The sequence below is a fragment of the Lepidochelys kempii genome, chromosome 3, assembly GCF_965140285.1.
Source record: "Lepidochelys kempii isolate rLepKem1 chromosome 3, rLepKem1.hap1, whole genome shotgun sequence".
NCBI lineage: Eukaryota > Metazoa > Chordata > Testudines > Cheloniidae > Lepidochelys > Lepidochelys kempii.
The window spans coordinates 153,721,354-153,744,515 of NC_136382.1; the positions used below are offsets into that span (position 1 = coordinate 153,721,354).

The window sequence follows — 23,162 nt, forward strand, 5'->3', positions numbered from 1 at the left end:
GTCAATAGGAATTTTTTTTATTTATTTCAATGGGTTCTGGACCAGGATCCCTATATGTAAGTCATACCTTGTGAATTCAGGGAGAATGTGGAACAATACTACAGGAGTGGAATCATTGCCATCTTACTGTCACTTCACCATCCGTTCTGTATGGGATTTGCATCACAAGTTAGGGTTTGATCCAATGCCCACTGAAGTCAACAGCAAGTCAAATGATTCTATAGGCTGGTGGTTAGTGTAGTCTCCTGGGAAACCCAGGTTCCAGTCTCCACTGAAAAGATTATGTAAATATTTTATACAGAGTAGAACTGCTTCAACAGGAGACACTGAGAGAGCCCCTCCCTAGAAGGTGGGAGATGTGTGTTCAAAGTCCCATCAGAGAGGGGATTACTGAGTGCTCTAACCACTGTGCTACTGGGTTTAAGGAGACCACCTCCACTTCCTCTGTTTTTTTCTGAGTAAAGACTGACCTGGCTTAGGCACCTAATTCCAGGAGAGGGTACATGGCTCTGAATCCCACGCACAGGAAGGCACCTAGCTCCTTTTGAGGGGCAAGGACTAAGCCCCGCCGGTCTCCTCAGCATTTATTATTGGCTAATGTAGGTGGCTCCCTGTTCAGTTTGCTGGCTGTTGGTGAATTTCATTCTTAGGCATCTAAATCTCCCCCTACCTTGTGTGGGGAGCTTGGGTATCTAACTCAGGGCTGTGGATTCCATTAGGTGCCAGAGCACCTAAATGTTAGGCATTGCAACACTGAATCTGTCGTCTTTGTGGATCTACCCTTAGTGACTTGTTTTTTCTGCTTCCAAGTCCAACTGGATTTTTCCAGGGTCAGCATTTTCCTCCCTACGTATGATGGGCCAGATGCCGCAACTGGGGTAAACTGGCCTACCTCGAATGAGGTCACACCAATTTACAGCAGCTGAGGATCTGGCCTGATGCCTCTATTATTGCAGATGGTATCTTAAGAGAAGCCTGCCTTTGAAGATGATGATGATACAGCCAGAAAGTGAAGCTAAACTTAAATACAGCCTAGTTGGGATGGTTTTATAAAGTCTTGCAGAGTTCCCTCCACAAACCATTAAGTCTTAATTGCCATGCTAATGTTATTTTATATTGTAAGTGCAACTCCAGACTTGTGTTGTTACAGCACCCAGCGGAATTAGAGCAGGCACTTAGCTTCACCACGCTCCTTGCTGGAACCTTTTCATTCCGCGATTATTATTCTGCCGATGCATGCTTGTTCATTATTACTTAAAGGTATCGTCTCTTTCACCAAGATGACTTGCAGTTGTGTAAATTAGAGCCATAACTAACGGGGTTCAGTGCTGAAGCAAGAACCTTTCTTCTAACAAGTTATGAATTAAGGGCTTCTTTTTATTCCCAGTGAAAGGAACCTTTCTCCTTCATTTCTAATAAGGGCAATGCTGAGGTGGGTTTAAAAGGTTCTTTTCCCGTGAAAGGGGTTTAATCTCCTCTAATCTGAGAATAGCAACAAACTGAGCATTAGGCCTGAATTACAGATGCACAGTTAGCTTCTCCCTCCCCTCCCTCCCCCCGGTTTAAAAATTCATTTAAGATATGCACCCCCCTGGGATGACAGCAAGGAAATGCCTTTCCAATTAGAATTGCAATTTGATTAATTATTAGGTAACCCTAGCTCTGGTAATTACATTCCTACTGCAAAAATTTCCTCTGCATTTTAGATATGAATACCGTGTTGGGTAATGTAGCTGTGGCTGCATTTTAGCAGCCCAGATCGTGGTCTCTCTCTTTTGAGTAGTGCAGTAATGACCATTACAATTAAGGAGCCATAACTGCTTTTCTTCTAATTCCCTTTCAAAAGATGGTAGAATTCTTTATTGCAAATAAATTAGGCAGTGAATTTAGTCCTTGTTTTAATTCATGAATCGCTCACTGATGAATCCGAGTTTTAGCAAATATTTTCATTATTTGCACACAATCTGGATGAACGAATATCATCCCCCGGGTTGTTCAGACTCTGGTCACTTTGACTGTTGCTCTTTGCTGTTGGTGATTTGTGATTCATCACGTTATTGTTTCTACACCCTTGCTGGATGATAGATATTTTTAAATAGGTGGAAAGCACAAAAGAAATGGTGACTAAAGACTAGCCAATAATGAGTAGCGACCATTCTTTCTCATACAGGACTTCCGTGACTTGTGTGTAAATATACATAGTGGTAGGAAGAACCACCATTCCCCTGACAGTGCTATCCACAAGAAGCATTTCACATGAATGTACGTGAATAGAGGCTAACAAGGGCCACACTAGAATCAAACAGATATTAGGAATCGGAGTGATTTTTCACCAACACTGGAGGCAAGATCCTCCGTGGGCCCCTTTGCAGCAGGTAAGAGAGCTGGCAGGGGAGAACTGCACAGGCACGGTAGAGATTGGCAATAAGGTTGCCTTGTAAGGACCCTCTCACAAACCCTGGAGTAGGGTGGGTGTCAGGGTGGAGCTGCAGCATGCTGCGCTGCAGAGATTCCAAGCACTGCTGTGGCCCATAGGACCGCCTGAGAAGGCTACTGCAATTTAGACAGCCTCCCAGAGCAGCCTAAGTTACACCGTGAACCACTGAGCCGCCAGGATCAGGACAGTGCAGACTTGGCTTAGAGCCACCACATGCCTCCCTCCCCTTGGGCTGCAAGATGGGTGCTGCTGCGGCACCTTTTTGAGATGCAGCACAGAATCTCACCCTAAATTGAGTTGACTCTTCTCTGCCTTGCTCCTGGTCTGGTCATTTACTTCTCGGGAAGGTGGGAGTAAAATGCTGCTCTGGGTGGAGAATTTTGCTCTGGAGGTGTTTACATCCCCTTTCCACTTGCTTGACTCAGATGTAAATGGTGGCACAAGGTGCAAAGCAGTGGAGAATCAAGCCCATGCTTTTGCAGTGTTTGACCAGTTATTCTCCCTGGGAAAGACCTTTGGCACTAGTCCATCCCCTTTGCCAGTCAGTGGCAGCTGGGAATTAATGGCATGAAGCTGGCATAGCAGTTCTGTCACCTGCTCCTGGCACCTCTGGCCAGGTGTGGGAGTTGTCTGGCTAGACATGTCGTGTTCTGGCAGTCCTGGATCAGCTGAATGGTTCCTATGTGGCTGCCGTAGTGAATATAAGTTAGAGCAGTCCTGTATCTGCCCCAATTTACATGGGGGGCTTGTTACACTAGTATAAATCCAAAGTAACTCCAGATTTCAACTTGTGTAGCTGAAAAAAGAATTTGGGCTCAATTCTGAGCAGCAGAATGGCCCGTTTACACCACTCTGCAGTAGGGGACACAACAGAGGACTGAGTCCACTGGAAAGCTCATCTAACTGAAGCCAGTGTTCTAGAACTGGCACAATCTGGATTTAGGCCAGGACATGGAACTGACAACGCTTTGGCAGCACTGGTGGATGATGTCCTCTTGTCAATGGATAGAGGACAAACATCCTTTCTCATCCTCCTGGACCTCTCTGCAGAGTTCAACACTATTGATCATGAGATACTGCTGTCTCACCTGAGAGAGATGGCAAGAGTCCAAAGTAACGCACTAACATAGTTTGAGTCATTCCTGGAGGGATGCACCGTAATAGTAGCGATGGGAAACTGTACCTCCACCACTGGGCCCCTCACTTGTAGGTTCCACAAGGATCAGTTCTCTCTCTGGTTCTTTTCAACATCTACATGCAACCACTAGGTGACCTGGTCAGATGACATGGACTCAAGTGCCAGCAATATGCAGGTGACACATAGCTCTACCTATCCTTCACCATATATGACTGCAGTACCCACCAAGATGGCCCATGGATAAAGAACAGCTGGCTGAGCAAAACAGAAGTGATACTGGTGGTCAGAGGAAAGTATTTGGAGGAATTTGCAGCCATGGTGCAGTTTCCTTTGATTGAAAGTTCACATCTGCAATTGGTCAATTCAGTCTGTAACCTAGGAGTATTGTTGGATTCCTCGCTGTCGCTGAACTCTCACATCACAATGGCCGTGAGTAAAGGTTTCTACCATCTCCAGTTGGCCAGGAGACACTGTCCCACTGTGGCGGATCAAGACATAGCCTCAGTTGTTCATGCTGTCCTCACCTCTCTGCTGGACTACAGCAGTGTCATTATAGCCGGGCATGAAACCATCTGTGCTTAGGAAATGCCAGTTAGTACAAAGCGCTGCAGCATATCTCCTCAGCAACACAGGCTATTATGAGCATGTCACACCTGTCTGCTGCTTTCTACACTGGCTTCCCATGTTGAATCAAGTTCAAGGTCTCAATCCTTATCATCAAAGCTCTCCATGGACTGGGCCCAGGATACCTATCAGACTGTTTAAAGCTCTGGGATGAAGACCGGGGTCAACAATTCCACTCCTCTGGCCGAGTGGAACTCTCAACAATAAGACTAAAGCTCATCTGTGTGGGGAGAGAAAACTTCTCTGGTGGTTGTCTGAGACTGTGGAACAAAGTCCCCAAAGAACAAAGGTCCATTACAAACCTCATCACTTTGCCCTCCAAGTGCAAGGCACATTTCTTTGACCTTGTCTTCTCTAATATAAATGCATAGCAATAAGTATATTTAAAACACACTCACACAGAGAAAAACCACCTACCACAATAAGTCACTTGACTGCGTAGGCTTGTTCTTCTGTGGAAGGGGATGAGAGACCTGATCCCCGATGACAGATGTGTAGTTTTGTTTCTTCATGCACTATTGGAAGGCACACAGATGCTGTGGTGATAAGTGAAGTATAAACACCTGAGTAGATTAGAATAGAAGATGATTTTGGAAACTGTCCATGAGAGGATGAGGAGTCAGAAATACATGAACGCCTCACCTTTCTGAAATGAGATCCAGGTCACCTACTCAGGAGACTAACCTGGAAGCACCAGCAGGTGTAATCCATATTAATGCCAAGTGCAATTTACCTGCAGTTGCTTTAGCTGTAAATCTAACCTACCTGACACTGCTGATGAACCTTTTGGCAATGTGAAAACTAGGGCACAAGACATATGAGCCTTCAGTAAATATAAGGTGTGCATGTGGCAGGCTCACCCCCTTTTACAAGACTATGTTAAATGTTGTACAAAGCATACTGTGCTAGGTATCATTTGAAAACTCATGATTTGCTGATCATTATTGGCCTGGTAAAATATGTGTGGCAACATTGTGTGTAAAGATATAAGCTTCCACTGTATTATATTACCCAGGACATGTTCTGGAGGGCAGTCACAAAGTTCCACAGAGACAAAAGGCTAGCGAATGCCTCACCAGATGTGAACACATTCAAAGGGACCATCACATGATTAAGTGGCCACTCTTTGGCAGGCGAGAGGATGTGGGCAAAAGATCTACATTTTGACAAGGAAGTAGCTTAAGGTTCCTGGCCACACTGACCTTCTGTCTGCTGAACATTAGCTGGAGATGAATCTTGCACAAGAGAAAGGGCTACAAGAAGAGAGGGCATAAACCATCTCTCCCTTGCTCTCTCCCCAGAGCATCATCGTCTGCCGAAGAACAAAGGAAGCAGGATTTGACTGCGGGAGCGGGCGGGATACTGACTGAAAGAGGTTCAGCTAGTAAGACTGCTGGAACATGTGGTGAGAGAGACCTTTGCTTTGTATTCATTCAGCCTATTAAGTTAGGTGTTAGTTGTGTTTTACATTTTGTTTCCTTGTAACCAATTCTGATTCATATGCCTCATTGCTTGTAATCACTTTAAAATCTATTTTTCTGTAGTGAATAAATTTGTTCTGTTGTTGTATCAAAACCAGTGTGTTTGGACTGACGTGTTTGGGGAACTCTATTTGGGATAGCAAGCTTTGTGCATATCAATAAATGATGGACTTTATATGAGCTTGTATTGTCCAGGAGGGTGCTGGGCAGTACAAGACACACATTTCTAGGGGCAGTCTGGGACTGGGAGTTTGCTGGTGTTGCCCTGCAGCATAATTCAGGAGTCGCTGGCTCAAGCACTCAGACCAGATAGCTGGGAATGATTTACATGCTAGAGAGTCTGTGTGAGAACAGACCAGGAATGGTTGTACTCACAGTGAAGCAGGATAAAAAGCACCCCATGCTGGAGAATTGAGGGGACAAAGCTGTCCATCAGTCCAAACCTAGGACTGTATCCTAGGGAATGTCACAGTGCTCTTTGTCACTTGAACTTTAGACATTCTTCCCTGAAAGGACATGGGAGAATGCTAAACCAACTAGTCTCTTTGGTTCACCAATTTGTAAAGCTGGATTGTTGTCCTCGAGAAACTGTCCACAGCTGGACTTTTCTGAGCTAGCACTCAGGAATGAATAGCTTGCAAACACCCCATAGGCTGGCATTTATTCACACCCAGCCCTTTGGGGAATAATTATGGATACCAAATACATTCTCATAAATTGAGATGGTTTGTGAATGATAAAAGGGCTTAATTCATCTGATCATTTACGTGCCCTGAATAATTCAAATATTTCTAATTGAAACCATCAGTCATTGAAGTCAACAATGGAGTTGCACCAGAGTAATTTAGAGAGCAGTGTGGCCAGCATGAGAGAACTAGTCAAATTCAGCCTGGCTGGATTCTTGACTAGATATGTATAGACCTTTCCTAACCCCAAAACATGAACTGCTTCAGCTTGAGCTAAAGCTCTCTAGCTCAGGGGTTAGCAAACTACGGCCTGCAGGCCACATCCGGCCTGTCAAACCTTTTAATCTGGCCCTCGAGCTTCCGCCAGGCAGCGGGGTTGGGGGCTTGCCCCGCTCCAGCATTCCAGCCAGGGAGCAGGGTTGGGGGCATGCCACGCTCCGCATGTACTGTAGCTCCTAGCAACAGCGGCATGTCCCCCTTCCAGTTCCTATACATTGGGCAGCCAGGGGGCTCTGCATGCTGTCCCTGCCCCAAGTGCCAGCTCTGCAGCTCCCGTTGGTCGGGAACCATGGCCAATGGGAGCTGCAGGGGCGGTGCCTGTGGATGGGGCAGTGTGCAGAGCTGCGTGGCCACGCCTCCATGTAGGAGCTGGAGGGGGGACAGGCCACTGCTTCCAGGAGCTGCTTGAGGTAAGCGTCGCCCGGAGTGTTCACTCCTGACCTCCTCCTGTGCCCCAACGTCCTGTCCCAGCCTGGAGCCCCCTCCCACACCCCCAGCCCAGAGCCCACACCCCTTCCACACCCCAACCCCTGCCTCAGCCTGGAGCCCCCTCCCATACTCCAAACCCCACTGCTCCACCCTCAGCATGCAGCCCTCTCCTGCACCCCAAACCCCTCCTCCCCGGCCCCACCACAGAGCCCCCACCTCCAGCCGGAGTCCTCACCCCCTCCCACACCCCAACCGCCAATTTCATGAACATGTACATAAGAACATAAGAATGGCCATACTGGGTCAGACCAAAGGTCCATCCAGCCCAGTATCCTGTCTACCACAGAGGTTCACTCCCTCTCTGGCACCAGGCATTGGCCAAACAGGTAATGGTCAGGTGATCTCTCTCCTGCCATCCATCTCCACCCTCTGACAAACAGAGGCTAGGGACACCATTCCTTACCCATCCTGTCTAATAACCATTAATGGACTTAACCTCCATTAATTTATCCAGTTCTCTTTTAAACCCTGTTATAGTCCTAGCCTTCACAACCTCCTCAGGCAAGGAGTTCCACAGGTTGACTGTGTGCTGAGTGAAGAAGAACTTCCTTTTATTTGTTTTAAACCTGCTGCCCATTAATTTCATTTGGTGGCCCATTGTTCTTCTATTATGGGAACAAGTAAATAACTTTTCCTTATTCACTTTCTCCACACCACTCATGATTTTATATACCTCTATCACACACCCCCTTAATCTCCTCTTTTCCAAGCTGAAAAGTCCTAGCCTCTTTCATCTCTCCTCATATGGGACCCGTTCCAAACCCTGAATCATTTTAGTTGCCCTTTTCTGAACCTTTTCTAATGCAAGTTTATGGCCCACCGTACAATTTCCAGATGTGGCCCTCAGGCCAAAAATTTTGCCCACCCCTGCTCTAGCTAGAGTTATGACAGGTTCATAGCCTCTGTGATCTGCACCAAGAGGGACCTGGCGCACACAGTTACCAATGGTTTACACAAGCCTGGCCTCAATTTCATGCAAACTTGAGCTTCAGATTGTTTCTGAGGGAAATTAAAATTGGATGGGTCTTACCATCAAAAATGTTCAGCTGAGCCAAAGCAAAACACAGATGATTGCAAACAAAAGCAGCCATATTTTGCCCACCTGTCTTGTGACTGCTACCCTGCGCTAACTGCTAGACTGGTGCATGTGGATGGTTACATTTTGCTCATTGGCATCTGCTTAGCCATTTCATGTTTATTACTATGGAATGGCAACAATGCCCAGAGCACTGGGTGAATGTGTATGGGCTGCGTTAAGTAGGAGGTCAGACTAGATAATGTCCCATCTGGCCTTAAAAATCTGCACATGCTAGTTACACAGTAACCTACTCGTGCTGTGTGTATCCTTTATTCTGCCAAACCTTAACATCTATACCTTTTATTTCTATAGTGCAGTGAAGTCTCCTGTTAAGCAGAATCATTCCTAGTCATGCCTGGTTTATATATTCATCCTAAGTGGTATGGGTGCATGGGGCACAGAGAATATTTGCCCTGGTTTCTTACGCTCTGCAAAGCCCTATAAGAAAGGTACTCTTTGAGGGCTTTTTAAAAGGCTGACTCTTCACATTTGAGAACGTTTTTTTTTCCCAATGTACATTTGACTTTTGTGTCACGTGACTCCAGGAGCCACACAGAAGACACTGCGTGGACTTGAATCAGAAATGTTCTCATGTCTCTGCACACACTCTGCCGTGTGCTACATATTTTTTATCTACTCAGGCACCGTACTCCCAGGAGGCAAGACAAGGCCTGTTTTTTCAAAGCGAGTCTTGGCAAACTCTGAGGCAGAAAACTCAGAACAAGATGAGTCACACAGTGCTCATTTTAGTTCCATATTTACTGCTTTTTTGAGTACAGATTTTGAAGGGAGTATTCTGCTTTTCCATGGCTGTGACATACCAAAAGTGCAGCATCGGGAGGGCCCACGTCTCTGTAACACTTCGGGATCGCGGTTTGGGGGCATTCTATAACAGTCCATTGCAGGGTTTCTTGCACCTGCGTCTGAAGCATCTGGTGCTGCCCCCTGTTGGAGACAGGATATTGGGCTAGATGGACATTGTGTCTGAGCCAGTCTGACAGTTCCTATGTTCTTTTAATGTCAGATTTCCTCTCTATGACCATAACTCATTCGGTGATCAAGTTCTGGGGGTACCACTTTGCCATTTCTGTGATCTGTTGGGTACAGGCTGAGGGCGTCTCTCTTCCATGTGAACAAAGGTGTGTACAGAGTCCCACTTTCTGGTACAGCAGTACATTGGATATATGGTGAGGCGTATTGGGTTTACCTGATTAAGGATTCATACTTCCCTCTGTCTGTGACCTGTTCCATGTACAGGTTTGAAGGAAGGAAGAATTGTTACTTCAGAATGAGTATGGATTGCAGTTTTAATCCATAAATCAGGATCTCATCCTGATGCTAGCTGGAAAAGGGAAAGTGTGTGCATTACTGCAGTGGTAACAAGCAAATATAGCAGCATGTGCATCTCTGTCTCTGCCTTCTCACCATCTTCGTTTTTACGTCAAGGCAGTGACAGTGTAAACAGGGCAAACGTCCCTGTAAAAATATAATCTAGTCTTCCTTCTCAGACACCTGTCTTGTAGCGTGACTCATAAAATCTTACGACTGGTAATTAACTGCATGGTATGAAAATATTCCAGAGTGGCTCCTTCTAGAGAAGAGAAGTGGGACTATTAATAAATTATAAAGTGATGACTTTTAAAATGTGCTAACCACAATGGAAGAGAACCATTTATTTCTGAAAACGGAATTGTTAAAGGGATACATTCCATGAGTAGCGGCATGGCACTGCCTGTTATTAAGTTTGCTCAGTACTTCCTATTATAAGACCATCTTTTCAGTTGCTTATAACTTTGCCAAACATTAACCATTGGAATTGAAGTTTTGCATGCTAGGTGTCTGCCTGAAGCTGAATCTTTTGGGAAAAATTCAGCCAAAATGATTTAGCCTTTTCCTGAGAATGAGGCCATAGGAAAATATGGTGTTTTACCCAGGTTAAGACATTAAGATCTTCTCTGAAATGCTCTAGCACCTCCCTGCTGTGGAGAAGAGGCGTGAAATTTGGCAGGGGATGGCCTTTGGGTCAGGGATGTGACTTTTGCTGTTCCTCTGGGGAAAAAAAAAAATCCAAATTTGGCCACATTCTAAGCCTTTGAAAAATCACGGTTCACACGTGCTCAGTAGAGGCTTCTCCAGTTTTAGCAGCTAAAATCTCAGAAGTTTCTGTCCTCACTGAGTATGTACAAGTCTCTCACAGATCCTAGGTGTGACCAGACTGAGCATGAGCCATCCCTACAGAGTGACTGAACTAGCAACAGGGACACAGGAGCTCAGAAGGACTTTCCCTGTAGTGACTGCTCCAGGCCTGGGTGGTGTCAGGCACTAGAGCTGAAAGCAGGGAGTCTCTGTCTCCTGTGCTCCCAGTGACCTGACTGCTGGCACCCAGGCAGTATGGAAGAGGAAGCCATCTGATTCAAAATCAGAGGGGACAAAAGCCAGACAGGGGGATGGGGGGGACCGAGAGGAAGGGAGTAGATTGGAACAAGGATTCTGAGACTGGAACTGGAGTTGGGGACAGACTGGTAATTAACTGCATGGTATGAAACAGCATGGTAACAAGCAGTTGGAGAGGGGAGACTAGGATGACTGGTCAAAGAGCATAGGAGCTTGGGGAGAAAGGGCAGGCTGGGCCTGGGAGCCAGCTGGATACCGGATCTGGGTGCTGGAACCAGAGCCGACTGTGCACCAGTTGTGTGGAGTGGAGGAGGGGCCACTGAGATTGGACAAAGAGCTGGGGAGAGAATGGATTGGTTGGAGAAGGAAACTGAAAGTAGGAACCTGTTGGAGAGTGGGGAAGAGAGAGAGATCTCACAAGGAGGTGGGATGCAGGGGACAACTCGGGTTGGTTTTGCAAAGAGACATAGACACGGGGCTAGGGCATAGGGTTGGGGAAGACTGAGGTCGGATGAGGAGCCCAGGAAGGGAGACTGGGCCTAGAAGCAAGCGAAGAGGGAGAGGAGAGAGAGATTGGACCAAGAGCTTGAAGTGGGGGAACTGGGATTGTCAAGGCAAGGAGACTGGGGACAAGGAGTTGGGGTGGGAGGAGGGGACTGTGGGTTGACTGGGCCAGGATATTGGCTTTGGATGAAGAGGGGGAGAAATTTGAGATTGGGACTTGGACGGTGAGACTAGGACTGGCTGGGCAAGGAGACAATGGCCATGTCTACACCACCAAGCTTATAGTGGCACAGCTGTACCGAGACAGCATTGCTGCTGTAAGATTGCTCGTATAGCTGCTCCATGCTGATGGGAGAGAGAGAGCTCTCCCATCGACATAATAAAACCACCTAAATGAGCAGCGGTAGCTATGTCAGCAGGAGAGTGTGTTCCACCAACATAGCTCTGTGCACATGAGCACTTATGCCAGTGAAACTTACCTCACTCAGGAGTGTGGTTATTTTTTACACTCCTGAGCAACAAAAGTTTTGCCAACGTAAGGGGTAGTGTAGACATAGCCTAAGACTAGGATGAGAAGCCTGAGGAAAGATGACTGGAACTGGGTGAGCAACGAGAATGGGACTGAGACAAGGAGATGGAGTGGGGAAGAGACACAGCTGGGATGGGGATAAATTGGAGGGGACAGGCAGAAGAGGTCAAACTTGGGGCAAACAGGGAGAAGAGTCTGTGCGCACTAGACCACACTCCCCTCCAGAATCTGGAATGGAACTCAATATTCCTGAATCTTGCCATTATTTTACAATATCTTTGCAACCCACTGGCAAAGATTGTATCTCCTCCTCCTCTAGTGCTGGTCCACATAGACGATGACAGCTGCTATTGCTATCAGTTCCTCTGTTAGGTCAAGGGACAGTGGTTTGTACATTGGTTCTAAAGGTTCCACCCCACTGCTGGCCCAGGAGGGGGTCAATTTGATGCCACGTGATGGAATTTCTGACTTTTTTCTCAGATTGCCTTTTTGAAAAAAATCTAGGAAATTACACACACACACACACACAGTGTTAAAAGAACACTGTTAAGGTTGCAAAGTCAAGTACCCAACAGTTGAGAAACACCACTATTAAAACTGCTTGTGGAATTTTAATTCACCTCCACACACATGCCTGTTGTATATGCATTAGGATATAGTTTTTAGTTACATGATCACATACTTTTTTTTTCCCTGACAGGACCTCTGGCTCATTCAGCACACAGGATGAACTTGAGACTGGATGTACTATTTTGTGGGTATTGGGACAGACAGTTTGAGGCCAGCCCATAATTAAAGGGGGGGCGGGATCACAAGACCCAGTTCACAAGTGAGTACATGGTCAATGGAGAAAATAGCCGCAAGTGTGAGGTCAAAGGTTAAATATCAGGGAACCAGAGGGGGACACCAAGCAGAGAACTCCTGACAGTGCTCACTGCTCCTCCCAAGAGTCAATGGACACTGCCCAGAGGAACTCTTCCTAGTTACTTGGGACTGGGAACAGGCTCCACAGTCACAGAGCACCCGCGTGTCCCCTTCCCTTCACTTCCCTTTCCTTCTCCTGGAGTGGTGGATTGCCATCTTGGCCAGTGGCAAGAGAAGGTCGACAAGGAGGTCCCATGACTTTGTGGGGCTAGAGATAAGATGTGAGTAGATCAGGAGGTGTGCAGAAAAGTGGTACACCACATCCAGTGCACTAAATGCCTCAATAACACCTAGGAGGGGAAAACCAGAGAATCACTACGCTCATGACAAAACTCATACAGGAAAATGATAAAAGACAAAACCATGATATCACTTGTGGGTCAACACAAAGCAATTACTTTCTCTCTGACCTATCAATCCTCATCCTCAAAGGAAACCTGCACAGCACATTCAAGAGACGAGCCTGGGAGCTTAAATTCATAACTTTGCTAGACACTAAAAATCATGGGCTTAATGACAACCCTGGATTTATGGTTTATTACAATAATCTGTAACCCACTAAACTCACTTTTTGTCCTATCCCAACAGGGATGTTAATGGGCCACTTCACCTTGAATGATCTCCTTAGTTAAGCATAGAATATGTGCTAACTATTTATCTGTTTCATCTTGTATTTAACTGTGACACACTCAGGACCTTTCCCAGAGCTGAAGAAGAACTCTGAGTAGCTCAAAAGTTTGTCTCTATCACTAACAGAAGTTGGTCGAAAAAAAGATATTACCTTATCCCCATGCATCTGTCGAGTACAATGGTTCAGGCAGTTGACTGCTGCCCTGGAGAACTGGATTCTGTCCCTGCCTCTGCCCCAGAGTTTCTGCGTGATGCTGGGCAAGTCACTTAAACCAGACATTTCACAGGTAGCCACTGGTTGTGTGTTCCTCATTTTCTGGGTGCCTGAATGGAGCCCTTGATGTCTGATTTGTGGAAGTGCTGAGAAGTCACCGCTGTAAATGGAAGCTGTACTTTGAACATACAAAGTACTTTATAATACTATTTACTATGGAAAAATCAAGTTCCAAATTGGGCACCCAAAATTAATTGATACTTTTGACCTTGATCTCTCTGTTTCTCATCTGTAAGGTGGGGATAATACTCATTTCACAGGAGTGTTGTGAAAATAAATTCTTTTAATATTTGTGAAGCACTCAGGCCCTATAGTGATGGGTGCCAAAGAAAAACCCATGAGGAAATTCATAATTCTGACATCAGAGCAGGGTTTGAACAGTGCTCAGTAAATAAGACCCATGGCCACATAAAATACAGATGTAGAGCAAACTTTTCTTTTTTTAAAAAAACACTAATCTTTCTTCTCTCCAGGGGTGCTGGAACAATTTGTATAGTGGGGGTGTTGAGAGCCATTGAACCAAACTGTAAACCCTATAGATGATGGAAATCATTTCAAGCCAGGGGCACCCCATACACCTCTCGTTCCAGCACCTATGCTGCTCCCCCTTTTCTAAATTACCAGCACAGATGGGTGTAATTTGACTAATACAAAGAAAGAGCCCACTGGAGCTAACGGTACAAAGGGAACTAGAAGTACAAGTTTGTTTTCTCGTAAATTCTCCCTGCCTCAGTAGAGTCCCGTTTTTCTTGCTCTTTCTTTTCCCCCTGACAATCCTCCAAAAAAAGGCATTGGTTAGGCATCTTTCAAGAACCCCAAAAGTTTATCAACACAAAGAATTCAATTGCTGCCAAAGTTAATACAGTTCATTAGCTGACTACAGGACCCTTCCCTGGAGACTATGCTTTCACTGGGATTTACTAGTATCCTGTGGTAGGAGAATAGGTAACATAGTGGTAATGAGGTTTTATCTTGAAATGGCCCAGGCTGAAACCCAGTGATCGCTGTCTCCTGGAATACAACATAAGCACCTCCCAGTGACTGCAGTGGGCATCATATGAACCTGCAAAGGGGCCGGGGAGCTTTGGGTAAGTTCATATCTAAACCCAGCCACTGATCCGCATATATATGGGGTTTTAATTCAGCTCATTATATCAAAACTCTGCAAAATATTGGGGTGGTTCATCCCTAGAGCTGTACTCTACAACTCTAGACCATGTGTCCAATTGGTATGATTGTCAATTGCCAGCTGCTACATATAAAAAGGATGTTTCTGCCATCTCTTTCTCTCTCCCCTAGTATATCATCACAGAGTCATGTTCTTTTCCCAGCAACACCAAAAGAGAACACAGATTTCTACATAAATTAGTCAGAAGGTCAGAGAGCTCCATACGTATAGAGAGAGAGCAGCGGCACTTGCCATCTGCTGGCAGTGCAGTTCCAGGCATAAGCACCTTGCACTCTTTGATCTAATAGGGCCTAGTGACAGCTGATGCTGGGGGATACTGTATCTTTGAGGATTCGGGCATAATTAACTGGGGCTAGACAAATATACTGGAAAAAACAGCATTCTTATATTGAAACAAACAACTTCAAGCTATTCTTCTAGCTGGATTGCATTTGTCCTAAGAACTAATAAACAGCCTTCACTAAAAGGGTTTAAAGATGAGGGATGAAGTATCATCATGTTTAGGGCAATTTCAAAGCAAAACATGTTGGATCTTAATAATAAGGGTTGTTAATTTCATGTTCAGCATGTTATTAAATATATAGCATCACTCAAGTAATAATTCATAAGTGCATAGAGGAAACAGCTAGAGCAAATGCCAGAAAAATATGTTGAAACAAGTAGCATGGGGTACAGTATATACCATATGGCGAGTTGTATATTACTCATGGGTTAATGGGTATAAAGCATTGGAAACAGATGTGATATTCCTGCTATTCAAAGACTAAGATGTTTTCTTTGTTATCAGATGGAATTATTCATTGGCCCTCAGGTTTGAAAGTGCTCAAATCATTGCTACATCACTTGCCCAGACAACTCCCAGGGCTCTGTTTGGTCATCTGGCTTTGGATCATGTCTGTTGGGATACAATGGGAAAATGAATTGAACAGAATCTGTCTGAATATTCATTTGAACACTCTGGAGGAAAACAGTCCCTGTAGCAAGATGTAACAATCTGAATGCCAGGATGCTAGTGCCAATCAGTCTTGCATCATGCAAGACCAGGATGCCTTTCACCTGTGTGTTGTTATGGGAGCTGGCGTTGCTTATGACAAGGTCACACAAAGTGGGGCCCAAGCACTTAAATGAAGCTTGAAGAGTTCTAAAATGCTCTCTTCCTATAACTGCAGGGCAAAGGGAAAGCAAATCATCTGCAATTTTCTGTTGCTGGGGAACTTATCATTCATCAAGGAAGATACAATCACAGTTATGCTTTGATTAAAAAACCAAAACTATATACAGCAATAAGAATATTATGTACAGCTCTTGGGTTCCTGTCAAAGTTCCAGTGATTTCCTCAATGACGCAAATTTTGGACATCTGTGCTGCTTGCGTTATAATGCAAGACTACATTGTTTTTCAGCCTCTCAAAACATGGGCTCCATTTCATAATGGAATCTTGTCCTGTTCTTCCAAATAAAGGGCATGGCACATTTTTAGAAACAATGTCTATGTTCCCACCATAAACGATGTCAAAAATGTAACTTACACATGCCCAGCTGTCACGTAGCATTTCCAAAGGCATCTCTTTGGTTTCTGCACCTTTAACTGTCCAAGCTGCCTTCTACGGAAAGCTGTTTTCAAACGGTGGTGTGTATTTTACGATCTAAACCAACTGACACTTGTATTTAGAATAGAGTTGCTGATAACATATTCAACACTCTGTAGCCCTAAGTCAGTTGCTACTTTGTGTGACAGTATTGTTACCTGAGGTTTGTAAAGCTCTGTCTCAGTTTAGGGCTGTGGGAACAAGAGGGCAGATTCAACTCCCCCTAGCCAGTGGTGTTGTTCCATTGACTTCAGTAGCAGCTGGATCAGGTGATCCATCAAGTGCTCTTCCAACCCAAATAAGTCTGTGTGTGTATATAACTTCACCCACCACTGAAACTGAGTCACTTCAGAGGTGGAACATGGCAGTTCGAACAGCACACAGCAACAGTACACAAAAATATCGATCAAGCAGTGCAGAATGAAGTATTCAACTGAAAACTGCAGTAAACTGGGGGTATGAGAGATCAGAGTTGGGCTAGGATGCTGGGCTTAAAAGCACTGATGTCATGAAAAGTGCCAGGGGGTCTTTAATGTGCAGAAATCATTAGAATGTTGGTTCTACATTTCATCCAAAAGACAGGTTGTCCAGAAACAGTGTTCCCTGAGCTAGTACACTGGAGCACTGGTTTAATACTGAGTCAGGGAGAAGAGGGCCACGTGTTGCCTCATCCGTGCTACTTCATTCAGCACTTGAGTGTTGCGTGGGTGGTCTCCCAGCCAAATATTGTCCCATCCCGGCCTCATACGATCGGACAGGGTTCTGTGGGGGCCGATCTTGTTTAATCAGCATTTGCAATCAGCACTTTCAATCAGCATTTGCAAATTTGTTGAGCCTCAGCTTCTAGTGGTAAATGAATAAAAATAATAATTAACAAGAATAAGTGCTCTTCCGGTTGTTACATTGTGGCTCTTAATACCTGGCTCTTTTGGCATGCATCCACTTCTTCAAGGCAGCATCTGCTGAGTTCCTTTCTCTGATCTTATGCAAAAATAGAACAGAGTTTTTTTTCTCTGTAACAAAGAGGAATACATTGGACACTGCTTTTGAATTTTCATGAGGGTGAACACTATTAATATTGCAAATGAACTTGACAGCTGAATTCGAAGCACCCCAGCTGCCATGTTTAAAGGGAAACGCAATGTAATAAAAACCAATAGTCTAACCACTGCATATAATAACAAAGAAAGTTAAATTACGACACAAAATTCTTTAAGTGTCTTCAATACAATTTAAAATTAAGTATAATTAACAATCAATGGAAAGCTGTCATCTGGACAGTTGGCTTATATAGATTAAAACACAAGAAATACAGCTCCCATTTGAATGCATGAGAACAGCAGAAACTTTCAAAGCCATTGTAAAGTTATATTAAACATTTTTTGGTTATATGAACATTGATAACATAGGGCATGATCCAAAACCTGTTTAAATGGGTGGAAAGACTTTGGATCAGGCCCTTAGACCACTGTTAAAATACATTGGTAATATAGGCCCCTGTAAAATTAACCCTTAAATAGGGCTTAATTTATCACTTTTTCTTCCTCCCCTCATACATGCTAAAGGAATCTGAATTGCTTGATTCCTCATCCCTGGTGAAATTCTGGTCCCACTGAAGTCAATGGGCGTTTTGCCATTGACTTCATTGGGGTCAAGATTTCACCCTAAATCTTCATCAGAATTGCCTTCCTTTAGGAAGTGGAAATAAACAGTCAATTTCCAGTTGGAGAAATACCAGTGCTAATCACTGATACTGAGACAGGGAAATGGCAACTTGTTTCTGAAATCTGTTCTGGAAATTCATTAACAATCTAGCTATTAATGATAAATAATAATTGATCCTCAGCTGGTGTAAATTGGCATAGCTCTATTGATGTGGATGAAGCTATGCTAATTTACAGCAGCGGAGGATCAGACCCATTGTATATCTCATATCTTATGTTTGAGGCACTCTGTATACATTAGTTAATCAACCCTCACAACATGCCATGAAACATCAGACATGTTAACTGTTAGTCTTGTGCACCAAACACTACCCATCCATGCACAAGCTGCCCGGGTGTGTTCAAGTCAGTGGGAGTTTTACTACAGCAAACAGTTCAGGATTGGGTCCATATAAAGTATTATTATTATTGACTGAGCTTTTATTTAAAAGGCATCTAAGGCCTTGTCTACACTAAGAGGGTTTTGCTGGTGTAGTTATACTGGTAATAACTGGCAAAACCCTCCAAGGGTGGATGAAGTTATACCAGTATAACTGTGTTGATATTGGTACAGCGTGTGGGGAATGGCATAAGCTATACTGCTCTGAGTGTATGGCCTCTACCAGCATAACTGCGTCTGGGTCTGTCTACACTGCAGTCAGAAGGTGGGACTGCAGCATGTGTAGCTATACCTGAGCTCGCTAAAGCAAAGCGAGCTCGAGCAACAGTAGGAGGGAGCACAGGTAGCAGCATAGGATAGCCCGGCTTGCCCAAGACCTGAGTACAAACTCAAGAGGCTAACCTATACCGCCACTTGTGCTGCTGCAGCTTCATGCCGATTGTTACTTACGCTAGCTAGATCAAAGCGAACTTGGGTACCTCTAACCATGCAATCAGACTTCCCCAATGCAGTGTATACACATCACACTCCTAACCGACATAGCCAACATTTTTCATGGTCTGTGTGTATATAAATCTCCTCACTGTATTTTCCACTACATGCATCCGATGAAGTGAGCTGTAGCTCACGAAAGCTTATGCTCAAATAAATTGGTTAGTCTCTAAGGTGCCACAAGTCCTCCTGTTCTTTTTGCGAATACAGACTAACACGGCTGCTACTCTGAAACCCGACATAGCCAAGTTTAGATCAGGTTCTCAGAGCATGCTATTCACCCTTATGCAAAGGGCCTGTGCACCACTGAATACCTCTGATTAGGCATGAACTTCGCCCAAAGAAAAATATCTTTCCGCACACGAAACAACAAAGAGAGAAAACGTCTCAAGGTCTTTTTCTTTTTTAAAAAATATTAATGCTTCTTATTTCGGTTTCAAAGCAAAACACAGGACATTAGAACAAATGAAAAGAAGAAGGTGCTTTTTTCCCCCAGGAATGTTTTGTTTTTACTGTACATTTTGTAGCAAAAAAAGAAAAATTAAAAGGAAAATAATATTCTGATCACAGGGATGTCATTGTCTAAAACTCCAAGTAAGAAACATGACGAATACAAGATCAAGTACATAGCCATGTCACAATATATCTCTGAATCTTTAAAAAAAAATACATAGAGGTTTTTTTGTGGCTTTCCTCTGTGCCTTACAACCTTTCTCCACACGTCTCCTATAAAATAATAATAATGTGCAATTTCAAAATGGTTCCCAGCTGACAGATCACTGGGAACAAACAAATAAATAAACAAATTAAATAAAGACAGTTGCTGTAGCCACCAAAATATTGGAAATCACATTAAAGTCACTAAGGACAATGGAGCCAGGTGGATGGACCATGTGCATCCACAGCATTCCCAGAACCACAGCAATGCTCCCCAAAAAGGAACTTGAAAATCAGTTTACAAGCCATAAAGAAGAACCATTGGTCTCAGGTAGCAAGTACCTTTGCAAGGGATGGGACAGAGGTCTGGGAGAAGGTGAAGGGCAAGATGCAGGTGACACTTGGGAGACCATCTATTCTGAGACATCCGATTCTAACTTGTTTTCCGTGGCTAAATAGGAACATCCCCATTACACTTATAATCCCCTTAAATGCTCAGATACCTGCACTTCCTGCAATGCTACTGATACAGACACGCCCTGTTGTGGCGACTGACTGGACAAAGAGCTTTCTGTTGCAAACGAGCTAAAGTCTGCATTTTCTTTATCAGTCGAACAGAGTGACAGAATAACCTTGGTCAGCAGCAATTTGTATTAATAATAGGGAGAGTTCACCGGAGCAGCTTTTGTTTTCGCCTCTTTCTTGCCTTTTATATCAAATCTTGAATTTCCCCCCCACTGATATGAATAGCTGTTGCAATCTGCCTTGACAAGCAGCGACCATGAAGGAGATGGAAGAAAGATGATTATTTTTAAAATTTATTAGCCCCCTAGATTTCATTTTCCTGGGACATAAAGGGTGGTGTTGAAGGCGGGTTATACAGTACATCGAGAGTTTAATCTTTGTACATATCCTTGGTTTCATCACAGGGATTTGATGAGAGACTACAAACCAAAAGGAAAAAAGAAACATCCCTTTTTCCTGCAAAAAACCAACCCAACCAACCCAAAAACCCCTCAGCCCAACAACAGGGGGCGGGGGAGAAATCTCCATATGTTTTTGATAACACCAAGAGATTAAGCTGAAAAATTGGTCTGTTCTGTCCCCACAGATGCCCTTAGTGTAGTTCTGTGATGACAAGCGCAATTACAGGCAGTGACATACTTGCATCAGTCTTCTATCCATGGGAATGTACTTCACAGGCTACAAAAAGGGAAGAAACCCCCCCCCCAAACCCTTTGAATTAAGTATGTGCTGCTAACCCCACTTTAATCCTCGTTTAATCTTGTTTGTCGGATCACCGGGAGGCCAGGAGACTTTTGGAAAGCAATGCTAAATACGACTGGTAAATTCCTTGAAATGTTCACACTCAGCTTTGTTGGGATCGGATATTAATGGGGCCACACGTGCTTATTAGCATTTCATTACCTTTTTCCTCTTTTGTTATCTTATTTTGTTTATTTATCTCTCTCTCTCTCTCTTTTTTTCTTTTCTCCAACGTCGTTGAGCATGTCCCCCCCACCCCTTTTCATTTTCATGGCTTTTCAACAAAACCAAATTTTATTACATTTGATGTAATTAGGGAGAAGTGAGGGGGAGAAGCTCTTATTTACACTGTGCTTTCCATTACCCATTCTGAACTCCCATAAGTCCCTTTCGCCCCTGCTAAGTCATTGTCATCATACTGCAAGAGCATGCCATTCACCGAGAGGCTGCGCTTTGTCCAAATGTTTGTTATCTTTTTTGGATAGGTGCAACATTGAGATGTGGCAAAGTCCCCCATGTCAAAAGAATGGCTACGTTTAGTTTTCCCCTCCAGTGGTAACATGAGGAGACTACGGAATTTTGACTCCTGTTGACCCAGAAGTGGCTCTTTGTCCGAGTGGCGGGCCACTGTGGAAGTTCTGGAGTCTACCGTGTCCTCCTTTTTCTGACACTTCAGTTCCAGGGAGGCAAAAGCTCCCATTAGCCGATCAATGTTATGTTTTGACCTAGAAGGAGGCCTCCACTTACTGGACAATGTGCCTTGTTCACTTTGAAGGCTATAGTCATCACAGTCACGGCTATTCACTGAACTAGAAGAGGAGGAGATGCTGCTCTGTACAGACTCACAGTTAAACTCCATGAGTTCATTTCTTACCACCACTTTAGGGTTGACTTGGGGCAGGACCCCATTTTGAACAGGTTGAGCTCCATTAGTCTGTGAGTAGACATTGCTGACATTGGCCATCTTCCCCTGGGAATTGTTACAAACTTTATACCGGACCATGAGTATGACGATGAACACCAGTAGAGTCGCCACAATGATGCCTCCAATGACTAAGATCATCGTCCCACCCAGGAACTGGCTGTGCATGGATTGGCACTGAGGATAGTCCTCTTTGGTGAAGAACTGGGCGCACCCTACGACGTTGGTGGCTGTGAGTGTTGTGGCAGTGTCATCCCACATGGCCAAGACACAGAGGTCATAGCCCGTTCCAGATACAAGATTGTTCACCACAAAGGCTTTGTTTGTAGCGGGGATCATCCTTTAAGAAAAAGAGAAAATTAAGTTAAGGTTTAATGGGAAACAGATACACAATTACAAGTGGAGATGGGCCTAATCTGTAAAGTTCAGACCTAGATCCAAACTTCCTCAAAGGTCAGGGGTGTTCAGACTTAAGGTTTTTCTTCAGGTCCATCTCTCCTGTAGTTACAGAAGGGAACAAGAGTAAATAAAACCAGGCTGGCCTGTTCCTTCCAAAGTGTTTGTATCCAAACTCAGAGTGTACATAGTGTAACCAAGGCTGGGTGAACAGCTCAAGGAACATAATCCTCAGCCTGTATGAACCAGCCCTGACTGAGTCTGCCAAATGACCCTCCAATTTGCTCAGCTCAGGACCAGCAGTCTTGACATTGTTTCATGAGGGTTGGGAAATTTACATTGTGATATGATGTTTACATTGCAATACCAACTACAACAGATTGTGCTTTTGATGCATACAGGTGGCAGACAGCCATCTCTCTCCTTCTCCCTACACTATGAAGGATGGATCCTTGAAATGCAGAGATCTTATCTGCTGGAAATTTCTGCATGTGACCACCTTTCTCAGATGGGGTGGGAAAAGAAGTATCGGCAATAAATGCAGAGGCGTGGTGGGAAGGTGTAAGATTGCATTAGAAGAGCAACTCTTTTTTGGTAAATCCATTCAAAACCAAACAGTCCCAACTTTACAACAAATGAAGAGGATATAAAAACGAAAGATATTCCTGAGTTGTGTTTGCAAAATATGGAGTTGTGCATGGAAAAAGAGAATGGGCTTTGCAATATGGGTGGTTGCTAATGGGTCTAATTAGCTGTTGCCGTGCATTTTGGGCAGTCATTTATACTGGCGCAAAGTAGATGTAAAAGCACCATTAAATCAGAAGGGTAGTGTTCTGCCTACAGCCACTCCACATTCATGTTACACTGGTATACATGATGGCACGAAGTGCAGGGCAGTGGAGAACCAGGCTCATACCCAGTTTACGTGTTCTACATGTAACTGAGAAGCAGCCTTGACATTTTTATCCTTGTCTTCAGACAGCATCCTGACAGTTTAGAATAGTGGGGAAAAGGCAAATTAAATATAATAAGCTTGAGTCTCGTTTATATCTCAGGCAACTTATTGCCACTTTAGCTTACTC

General features: G+C 44.3%; 1 protein-coding gene across 5 annotated transcripts in view; it reads right to left on the reverse strand.

Moving 5' to 3' along the window:
• LRFN2 (leucine rich repeat and fibronectin type III domain containing 2) overlaps positions 1–23,162 on the reverse strand; it is a 285,606-nt gene that overhangs the window by 42,023 nt on the left and 220,421 nt on the right. For 4 of the 5 annotated variants that reach the window (XM_078852250.1, XM_073338576.2, XM_078852251.1 and 1 more), the window contains one exon: positions 20,302–22,024. The exons of the other annotated variant lie outside the window; for it this stretch is intronic. In XM_078852250.1, the coding sequence (XP_078708376.1) occupies positions 21,106–22,024 (919 nt within the window). In that variant the 3' untranslated portion in view covers positions 20,302–21,105. Of the gene's footprint in view, positions 1–20,301; positions 22,025–23,162 lie in introns of those variants that run through there. 5 annotated transcript variants of the gene reach the window in all.